General features: G+C 32.5%; 1 protein-coding gene across 1 annotated transcript; it reads left to right on the plus strand.

Annotated features, from left to right (window-relative positions):
• The first annotated feature begins 323 nt into the window (after window positions 1–323).
• Window positions 324–2,208, plus strand: LOC108479896 (ATP synthase subunit delta', mitochondrial-like). Its single transcript, XM_017782746.2, has 2 exons — window positions 324–757; window positions 1,707–2,208. Exons 1-2 carry the CDS (start codon window positions 497–499, stop codon window positions 2,049–2,051), a joined length of 606 nt encoding a protein of 201 aa, XP_017638235.1. The 5' UTR covers window positions 324–496; the 3' UTR covers window positions 2,052–2,208.
• Window positions 2,209–10,885: the final 8,677 nt, after the last annotated feature.

A 10,885-nucleotide genomic window follows, 5' to 3' on the forward strand; every position in this document is an offset into this window, starting at 1 on the left:
TTCTTCAAAGATGATTAAATTTGCAGCACTCTGGTACGGCATGCAGTATCGTATGTTACATAAAAAATAATATTATAAAACAATTTTCACCAAACAAATGAAAGATCAGAGTGGCGCAGCGGAAGCGTGGTGGGCCCATAACCCACAGGTACCAGGATCGAAACCTGGCTCTGATACTATTTAAGCCTTCCTTTATATTTTTTAAATTTATTTTTCATTCCATTTTCACGATGTGGGCTGAGCTAAGAGCTCAAGTTATACGGGCTTATCCATATGAAAATTTTGGGCCGAATTTGTTATCGATTTACTCAATTTATCACAAGTAAATGTAATTTATTTTTAAAAAAGCAGAAAACTCTGGCAAAGCAAAGAAGTGAACAGTAAAAAAGCCAGAAAAATCAAAATCCAAATAAACGCTCATAACATTTCCCCAATCTCCAAACCCCCAAAAATCCATCGCCACCAAGAGGAAAAAAGTAAAAGAACCCTACCGACGATGTTCCGGCAAGCGTCACGCCTCTTGGCTCGAACTACCACCCCATGGAGGAGAAGTCGAGCATTTTCGTCAGATCTACCAGCCACACCCGCTCAAGATTCGAACTTCATCGAATCATGGTCCAAAGTCATACCCAACATAGACCCTCCCAAGACACCATCTTCTTTCATGACCCCTCGCCCCGCCACCCCTTCTGCTATCCCTTCTAAACTCACTGTTAACTTTGTTCTTCCTTATGCATCTGAGCTCTCCGCTAAAGAGGTTTCTTTTCTCTTCTTTTTAGTTTAACCTAATGGGGTTTTTTTTGTCCTCCTATCGTGATTTGGATGGATCTTTGACGTGTGATTGATGGTTGTGGGTTTGGCGTCTGGGTTTTGCTCCGATTTAGATTTTGTTGGATTGATTTATGGTTTCTTTTTTAATTGATTGGTCTTTTTGAAACTCTCTGTCGCTTGAATCAAGGCTTTTATTGATAATGGTCAGTAAAAAATCAAGTAGTTGATCTATTTTCATTATGATTTTTTTTTAAAAAAGGGTAGCTTCTTCAATTTGTTCTATTTTCATTATTGATGATGAATTTTATGCATTTACTGAGGATTTGTAGCTTCTTCAATTTGTTCTATTTTGAATGTTTAATTTGATAATTTTAGTCCATTTTTATCAAAGTATATATGATGGAAACACCGAATCAATTATCTTTCAAGCATTCTAGAGATAACTAATAGCCTTCTGTGCTTAAGTTTCATGGGTAACAGGATTGCCTGTTATTTTGCTTGATTATTATTTTTCAGAGACATCGTATGTGTGAGAGTGTTGCAGCTCTTGACTATTGAATCAAGGAATGTCTTTAGCATGATGACCGTTATTGCTTTGATTATGTGTGAAGATTATGCAAAACGATATAGTTCATTAAATTTATCAAAATGCAGTTAGAAAGTCATTTAGACTGAAGAATGGTTATAAACCAAAGCATTTTTAGATCCTTTATGCATAGAGTTGGGCGTCATCTTCAAAGTAATCTTATGCTGCTTCAATCTTATGGAATTTTGTAATATGAGCATTTTGAATCCATGAAACTATTATACCCTTTTATATTTTATTCTCTTCCTTTTCACTTTGGTAGGTAGAACATGGATAAAGTGAACTGAATAAACCGATTGACATTATATTCTCAAGGTTCTGACTTAGTAGTGCATCTAATATTTATCAGGTTGACATGGTAATAGTTCCAGCAACAACTGGACAGATGGGTGTTTTGCCTGGTCATGTCCCTACAATTGCTGAACTGAAACCTGGGATCTTGTCGGTGCATGAAGGAAATGATGTCACAAAATATTTCCTTAGCAGTGGTTTTGCTCTTATTCATGCCAACTCTGTTGCGGATATTATTGCTGTGGAAGCAGTGCCAGTCGACCACCTCGATCCGGCCTTGGTCCAGAAGGGTCTGGCCGACTTTACCCAAAAGCTTGGCTCGGCTACAACTGATCTGGAGAAAAGTGAAGCCCAAATAGGTGTTGACGTTCACAGTGCTATGAGTTCTGCTATCACAGGTTAATTATTTTCTTAATCAGCTTTGGTTCAATCCTAAGACTTTTTTTCTCATATTGCTTCCCTTTTTTGTATGTGTTCATGATCAACAAATGACTGAGATATCTCAAGCTGCCTAAATTGTTGGTTTTCAGAGTTTGGAATAAAATTTTCTGAAACAAGAAGCTTGTACTTGCTATCTCTTTGCTGTTTATTGTTTTATCCATTTCAAGTTTATTTGACTTTGATAATACAACTTAAAAATGGAGTGCTCCATTATAGTTTATGCATGTACCAGAACATGTTGACGTTTTTTCAAGACATTTGAATATGCTAAACAAAGGAAATCAAAAGCACATTTTTAGACACAAATAAAGTGGAAAGGGGATACAGATGAAGAGATATGTGGTTGGAAAGTTTGATGAATGAGTTCAGGCAGAGTAGGATCTGCAATCAAATAACAAGGCTAGAGGGGTGCTGAAAATAGTTGTTCATTGCCTGCTTTCTATGTTTTAAGTCGGAAAAAATCAATGGGGGTATGAAAATAGTTGTTCATTGCCTGCTTTCTATGTTTTAAGTCGGCAAAAATCAATGGGGGTATCTTTTTGCTGAATATCAATCAACAAATTCTTAGAATCACAAATCAGAGGATGAAGCGGTTTATTGTTAATAGCAGCGTCAGAAATATGAGTTAGCATCCAACTCGTTTGGTAAAGATCAGTGATCTGTATCTGTCTAACGAGGAGCAGGTCTCTGCTATTATCATGTTGGTAGCTTGTGACCAATGAACTTGTTTGATCCCTTTACCTGATGATGGTTCGCACACACGTCTGTCCAGGGTTACCATACCAATATAAGAACCATCTAAAGACGGGAGAGATCATTCATTTAAATGGCGTTATTAACAATGGAGTCAAAGTTGAGAGGCTTCCCAAATATGATGTTATTCTTAGCTAACCATGTATCCTTGAGACAATGGTGAAAGTTGCTGCCATACTGATTTATAGTGAAAGGGCAATCACGAGATCAGACGTGTTTGATGGATTCAGCTTCCAACTCGCAGAATGGACAACTTGCATCCCTCCTGTTTGAACCAAGAGTCCTGGTGAGGAGGACAAAGGAAGAAGTAAAGCTTGGTTATGAATTTCTAGATCTAATTCCAGCAGGATTTGTAATTTTTGGGCCTCATTTTTCTTTTATTTCTTCACTTCATTTTGATCCATTTGATGATTGTGTTACGCCTTATCTAAAAAACTTTAACACTTTGTTTTACTTAAAATGCGAGAAAGTTATGAACTTGAGATATCAAAGGTGAGAGAATGGCCCAAAAATGTAGCCCATATCCCATCCCATCCCATCCCCTAACCAAGCTAATCCATTCTCTTTGATTTTTTTCAGCAAGAGCCCTTGTTTGACGATCACTTCTGAAAATTTAATTTTTGAAAACAAATTCTTCTGTTATTTGGATGGTAATCTGTAAATTCCTTTTTTTTTATTTATATTTTTCTCAGAATATAAAAGATATAGGTATAACAATCAAAAGATCAATAGTTGTTTTAATTGAGTTCTTATTCTTAGGCAGCAATCCATTTATGCTATTATTATATCATAAATTAATCCACTCCTAATTCAATTAAATAATAATTGAACTATTATTACTTTATAAAATATATAATATTATTTTGAGAATATTTTTATCTTTTATATTTTTTGTATAAATAATAGAAAAAAATCTTAAACTTGCTTTCTATATTAAACATATTCATTATATGATTTTATTTTTACTCAAACCATAATTTAGAATTTTATATTTACATTATTTTTCAAGAAATTAATATAAAAACTACAAAATCATTTTTATTAGGTAATGAATCAGTAATCACCACATTTTTACTGAGATGTGTATTTTTATATTATTTGTTTAGATAGACAATGTGCTTACTTTATTTGAGATTAAAAATAACGGTGACAGTAAAATTAATTATTGTAACAGTAAAATTGGATAATGTAGTAATGAGTGTATAGATTCAAACGCAACTTTAACAATAATCTAAGAGTAGCAATAAAATTAGAAACAATAGGTGTATAGATTCAAATGCAAATTTAACGATAATGTGCGAATAAAAAATAATTATCAAAGGGAGTAGATTAGAAATCTATTTTTTATTGGACTTGAATAAAAACAAGAAGGTCATAGTGGGAAAATAGCTTTCCACTCCAGGTGCTTTTTTTCCCACAGTACCTTTAGCTCCTGTCCAAAATGAAACCAGGAGTGAGATGAGAATTTTTAACCCTACTTCACCATTAGTTATCTAAACATCAAAATAATACAGCGAAAAGGAATATTCTCTCAACATTCCATCTCACTATGGCTTATTTTGCATCCAAAGGGAGCCTAAGATTGCATCGATGGCTGTTAGCTTTTCATTTGTCGTCGCTTCTGGACTAGTTTTATGGTAGTTGACAACACTTTTTTAAGAGCTTTGGTGTGGCATGGTCTTCTATAAAAGGCATTCATGCTGACAACGAGTGCCGTAGCCTAACCCTCTTGCATCTCTCTCCCTCCTCTTTCGATGACAACCACGGTTGAATTTATGACTAGGGTTTGTTGTTGTTTAGGGCTGGGTTTTGCCCAATTTTGGACCCATGGTTCTGCCATTGAGAATTTTTTTGGCTTCTGCTGTACTTGTTTTTTTTTTTTTTTTTTTTTCTAGAATGGAAGTTCTTGACTATTAAGAAAGAAAAAAAAAACAAATAGAACATCTGGATGGAGACAAGGAAATACTTATTATTTTTTAAAATGATATTGTTGTGATAATGGCAGCACTAAAGTTTAGTTTGAGTCAGTCCTCCAAAATTGACATCCAGGCCTGAGTTTGATTTTATATAAGACTCGAGGCATTTACGAGCAGGTCAAGGTGGGTTCCAACACATGGACCAGCTGGGCCTATCCCACCCTACAACCTTCCATTCTTTTTCTTTTCTTCCAAACAGCCGCCTATGGCTCTTGCCTTCATTTATATAATGGCACTCAATTTTCATTGCTAATATATAGTGTAAATAGTCAACGGCCGACCACTCTCATCACTCATCGGTATTGAAGAAATTGGGTCATGCAGCAGCCTCTTTCCGCCACCAAAGCCTTCAATTATTTATCATTCACTTTCTTCATATCCCATCTTACCCTTTGTCAAACCATTGATTTTGAGATTACATCATGTTGGTGCAATATATTATTTTTAGATTTCATGTTTATATAAACAGTTACCTTTTTAACAAGTCAAAACAGATTTCAAAACATTTTTTTAATAATTTTAATCATATCTACTTTTTTTGACATAATATTTACAACTAATTATAGTCACTCTTCAATTCATAAATAATGCGCTTTAACGCACTTGAATCCACGTCCTCCTGTATTAACAATAATGTCTATGCCAATCGAGTTAAAAGACTCAATCAACTTTAACATTTTTTGAATCAACCCAGCTTCAAATTCTGTGATTTCAAATCCATGAGGCAAGAAGTTTTGTGTGTTTTTCCTAGATCATGATTTGCAGTTTGTTTGGACGCAAGGGTTTAAGCCCAAAAGAGGCTGATCTCATTTGGGTAATGACTAATAAGATTGAAAATGAGACAAAACAATATTTAATAATTAACCAAATGTCTCCTTTTTCATTATTTATCTTTGATTCAAAGTCAGGTTGCTTAAGATATGATAGGAGCCTTCTAAGAAACAATCCTAATTATTATTTATCATAAATAAATTACCCACACATGTAGATGAATATATTCTCCTTTTTAAAAAAAAGCCATCCCACGTGTAAGTGCAGCCAAGAATCATAGGTTAGAATGTATTGTTAACACTAGATTCCATTTGAATGCCACTAGTTCAACTTGTGTTTGCTTTTGTCAAAGTCCCACACCACATGCCGTTCCTATTTCAACATTGTTTCCAAACTTGCACTTTACTTCGTCACCCATGGATGCTTGGGGCGGAGGCACTATATCAAAAGTGTGGTTGGATAGTTTGAGAAGTGGTTCTTGGATGAATTGGTGATGAGAATCTCAAGTGTATTGATTCCTTTTTAAAGTGTTGTGAGGAAACTTATATATGAGGACAAAGGAGTTTACATGTACTGAGCTTATTGACAGTGAAATTATTCCATTTTCCTTGCAGTAGCGGTAACGTGATGGCGTAGGTCAAGGATATGACCTCTTAGAATAGTTAGGTAATGAATAAGTTTGAGACCCCCCATAAACTCAATAAAAGTGATCTTGAAAAGGTTCATCATGACATTAATTATGGTTCAAGATTCACAAGAATATGTATAAAGCATATAATTCACCCATTGATAACACGTGGAAGAGTATAACAATGCTCTATCTCAACCAAAACATCAACTACTATAGCCTTAATTGGGATTGTAGAAAAATACAAGTCATTTGAGGTAGGTTTAGCCTAATGTGGTTTCAAATCAAACATTGAAACATGTTTCACATGTCAAATTATATTGAAGCTACAAAAATCTAAGTGATCCAAAACTAAAACCAAATCTTGGTTACCCAATTTTTGTCACATGCTTTACCCCAAATAATTACTTGATTTGATGATCAACTTCTAGATTTGTTTATTTTATCATTTGTCATTTACCCTTTTCTTTTTCCCTTCATTTCTTGAAATATTTCAATTCATGAATAGGAAACAGATAAGGATTTCAATTTTATCATCAAATTTGTGTAAACCAATCAACATTTAAGTAGACTTCCACTAATAAATTGACCATATTCTTATATGGGAAAATAGCAATACATGCTAACATTTGAACTTATATACAAAATTACCATTAGTTCAATAGTTTAGTGGTACAAAAGAAAGAAAAAAAACACACAAGTGTGTGTGGCCAAAATAGCTGTCCACAACAGCTGAGAAATTGGGTTTTTTCTTTTTTTATATATTCGGGTTGAAAACGTAAATTTAAGACTTGAAAGATCATATTATATTCGATTCAAATTTTACTATGTGTAAATTTTATTATAAATTTAAATTATTTTTATAAGCTTTAAATAAAGAGTCAAAAATATAGTCATAATAATATTTATTATTTTATAAATAAAAATAATATTCTTAATTGAATTAAAATTAAACTAAGTGGTGTGGATTTAAATATAGTATGTGTCAAAGCTGAAGTGGTAGGAGGGATTGATGGAAATGATATAAAAGCTTGTACTGATAGCGTAGACTTGGGAGTATTAATGGTGTTATGGCCAGTCACATGTGGAGCACATGATGTGCTTGATTTCAACCGTCATAATTGAATGGAAAAGAGTTGGGGCCCTTTTTGTTGGTGGATATATTAGAGGACAATTTTTATTTTAGCCCTAATTTCTGCTGTGCTATTATGGGTCGGCTAGTGATGTTGTTGCCCTAATTTTTTCACTACTATTAGTTTAGCCCAACAGTTCTAGCTGTGGGCCCAAATCTGCTTTCCCTTTCTCACTACTTCATCACCATAATGTAATTTAATAACATTTTTTTGCTTCTGTCACAGCTGTAAGGTTTATACGTTTATCTTGTGTCCATTTTTTTCTTTTTGCCAAGTACAAATTAAAGAATAATCTTCAAAATTGTAATTTTGGAATTCAAAGTTTTAATTTAGATGGTTATGTAATCAAATTATTTTATATATATATATATATATATATATATATATATTAAAAAGTGATGTTTAATTATGTATGGCTTCAAATCCAACACCTATAGTCTTACCATTACTTCTAGATTATTAATTATTTTTTCCATAAAAGAAAGAAATGGGTGGTTGGATTAAGATAGCTAGAGATTAGATTCATCTACCCTTTATTCATGTCATATGATATAGTTGAAATATCACTAACCTTGGAATTACCAGATTTTGAATTTTTACATGTTTAAGAAAGTAAAGGAGTTGAAATGAAAATTAAGATAAAATGAAGGAAAATTCTGCAAAAAAAAAAAAATCAGGCCGTAAAATTCTACTAATTCAAATTTTGAAGAAAATGAGGAAGCGTTTATTTTTATGTATGTGTGTATTTACAGGTCAATTTGTGCGTGTTTCTCTCACAATTAAACAGTCTCTTGATTAGTATTGAAATCAAGTTTTCAATGTCTGCCACTGCCACCTTTGCTCTACAATAAAGCAAGAAAAGTTTGAAGGCAATGAAAGCAAATTTAATTATTAATTAATTAATTAGGATTCATTCAATCTAAATTATTCTACAAACAAATTATTCATATGTTCCAAACCACATACTTGTGTAATTGAATCACATTAAGCAGCAGTAATATTGGTTATTTATTGTGTGTGGGACATAGGCAATTTTTGTTTGACAATATTGTACCTCCAAATTAAAGTAGATAGAAAAGGAGGTTTGAAATTTGAACTTTGGAAAAAAAAATTAATTGGATGAGAAAAATAATAATAATGCATGGTGCATCATGTGATGGGGAGTTGGAGCTGCCTCAGAAAACCCATAAGAAAGTTGAAACATGAGAACCCCATTTAATTAATAACCCCTCATGAGGCGTATATATGAACAACACAAGATTTAGAAAAAAAGATTCCAAGTGATAAATCTATTCAAGTTACCTTTATTTTTCTAAAAAAATTTCTCTTGTTTTTTTGTCCAATTCAAGAGATTATGTAGGTAGGAGAGTGATTTGAAATGGGGATATCTGCCCCCCAAAAAACCAAGTGCCATAGATGAGAAGGAAAAGCATGAAAGTGACAGTCAAGGAGATCATGACGTGGAGGCAAAGGAAACAAATATTTTAAATTATTCAAGCAATTTGATAACTTCTTAAGACTTTAATACATGTATCCTTATAAGCTATGAGAAATGGGGCGGTGGCCGGTGAGGGGTAGTGTTAGTAAGGGGAGGAGCCTTCTGTTTTGATATATGGAATTTGGCCAAACACACCCATTATTCTCACATCACCTCTATCATTATATTGCTCATAAGAAAACAAGTGAAATTAATAAAAAGAAAACAACCATCTTTGTCTCCAAAAGTTTGTATGCCCGCTTCCTTTTTGTTCAAAATCTTAATGAATCTATCTTTTAGCTCAAGTTTCTCCCCACCTAAGAGGGCTATATATATTATAAGATTTAAGAAAAAAAAGGAAAGATGAATGTTACCATTATCTTTTCTCAATCACACAATGAATAGTTCAGTATCTCTGAGTTAGATCACCAAATTCTTACAATTATTTTCCAACTATTGGAACTTTCTTTTACTATTGGAATGTGAGAAAGCGGTTGAGGTATTCCCCCACTTTTTCCCAAGGGGCCACACCACAAAGTGTTGATAACCTTTTCTTTATCAACTTATACTTTCTTTATAATTAAGATATATATATATATATATTGTGCCACTGAATATGATGAACATCGGTCGTAGCATATAAAAGTGTCATGGAAGTCCCTATATTAAAATTTAAATTACATTTTACTTTTTCTACTTAAAAAATAGGCAAATAAATCCTTATACATTAAATCAAACAGTAACATGTACCTCATGCTTATGTATAGGAACCAAATTTTAACAATAAAAATGGATAGATTTTTTAATAGAAAGATCAACTTACTCTTTGATGTAATGTACAGAGGCTAGTTTACCCATTTTTTGAGTAAAGGGGGCAAAATGCAATTTGACTCCTAATACAAGGGCCTCCATGGTACTTTTACCATCTTAGCATGTAATCTTTGGGGCCAGAATATAGTGTTCTACCTCTCCTCCTTTTTATATTTCTCAGTGTTAGATCAAGATTTGGGAGAGGGAGAAATCAATATTGTCAATCTTCTAGGAAACTATACTAGATTCAACATTTTACACAATATATTTAATTCGGACATATAGAAGGTGATGTTTCCTTGCACTGCAAGAAATTTGATGATTAGCTAGCAGCAAAGGTTTTACGTAATGTTGCATATATTATCATATTGAGAAATATTTGTAACAATTTTAATATTATATATATATAGTTGTGGAAAATAATATGTAACAGAACACCTAAGTGTAACATAAAATTTCTATTTTGAATTAAAAAAACATTTATAATACAAAAATAGGATTTTGCTTGTTATAATATATATGTTGCAATATTATTAGAGTCATTGAAAAGATATCATGCATGATGTTTTACATGAATAAAATAATTGAAACCATAAGAAATTTAATGGTATGTCAAAATCTAAGCTAACTTGTTTGAATCACACTCTTTTCATATTTGCTTCTAACTTTCTTCTCAAAATTTATATTTGATGTTTCAATGACGACACAACGAGTATTTGGTATTGCTCCAAATGGCTCAAATCAATTCCATTTGAAGATTAGACTTGTTGTGTGTGTATCAATGAAAATTTAGTTTCAGCTCCCATATATATAGATTAGGGTAATTAATTTGATTTAGTCAAATTTTGGGTTATCAGATTCATCACTCACACCCTTGAAAATGGAATTGGGTGTCATAAAATCATATATATATATATATATATATATATATAGCTTTCAAGCATTATTCAAACACAAAGATACATATATATATCGAAGTAATTGCATTAATAGAAGTTGGGTGGATGGCTTTTGCTTTTGCAAAAAGATTTAAGGAAAAAGGTTAAGATTATAAGGAAATTGCTTCATCTTTGGGGTTTAATTATCTCCTGAAAAACCATACATATTTACTCAAATATAATTGTATACATAGAAAAAATAATATTTTCTAGAGAAAGTGACATAAACCAAACATGACACTCTTAGAGAATTACACCAGCATGAAAATGTCTGAAGAATATAATATATATATTTTTTCCAAATTAATGA

Source organism: Gossypium arboreum, chromosome 12, assembly GCF_025698485.1.
Source record: "Gossypium arboreum isolate Shixiya-1 chromosome 12, ASM2569848v2, whole genome shotgun sequence".
Lineage (NCBI taxonomy): Eukaryota > Viridiplantae > Streptophyta > Magnoliopsida > Malvales > Malvaceae > Gossypium > Gossypium arboreum.

What these genes read in the sequence shown, in the direction of transcription:
- LOC108479896 (XM_017782746.2), top strand. Translation starts at nt 497, where the DNA reads ATGTTCCGGCAAGCGTCACGCCTCTTGGCTCGAACTACCACCCCATGG. An exon ending in CTGAGCTCTCCGCTAAAGAG is followed by an intron (nt 758 to 1,706) that starts GTTTCTTTTCTC and finishes AATATTTATCAG; the next exon opens with GTTGACATGGTAATAGTTCC.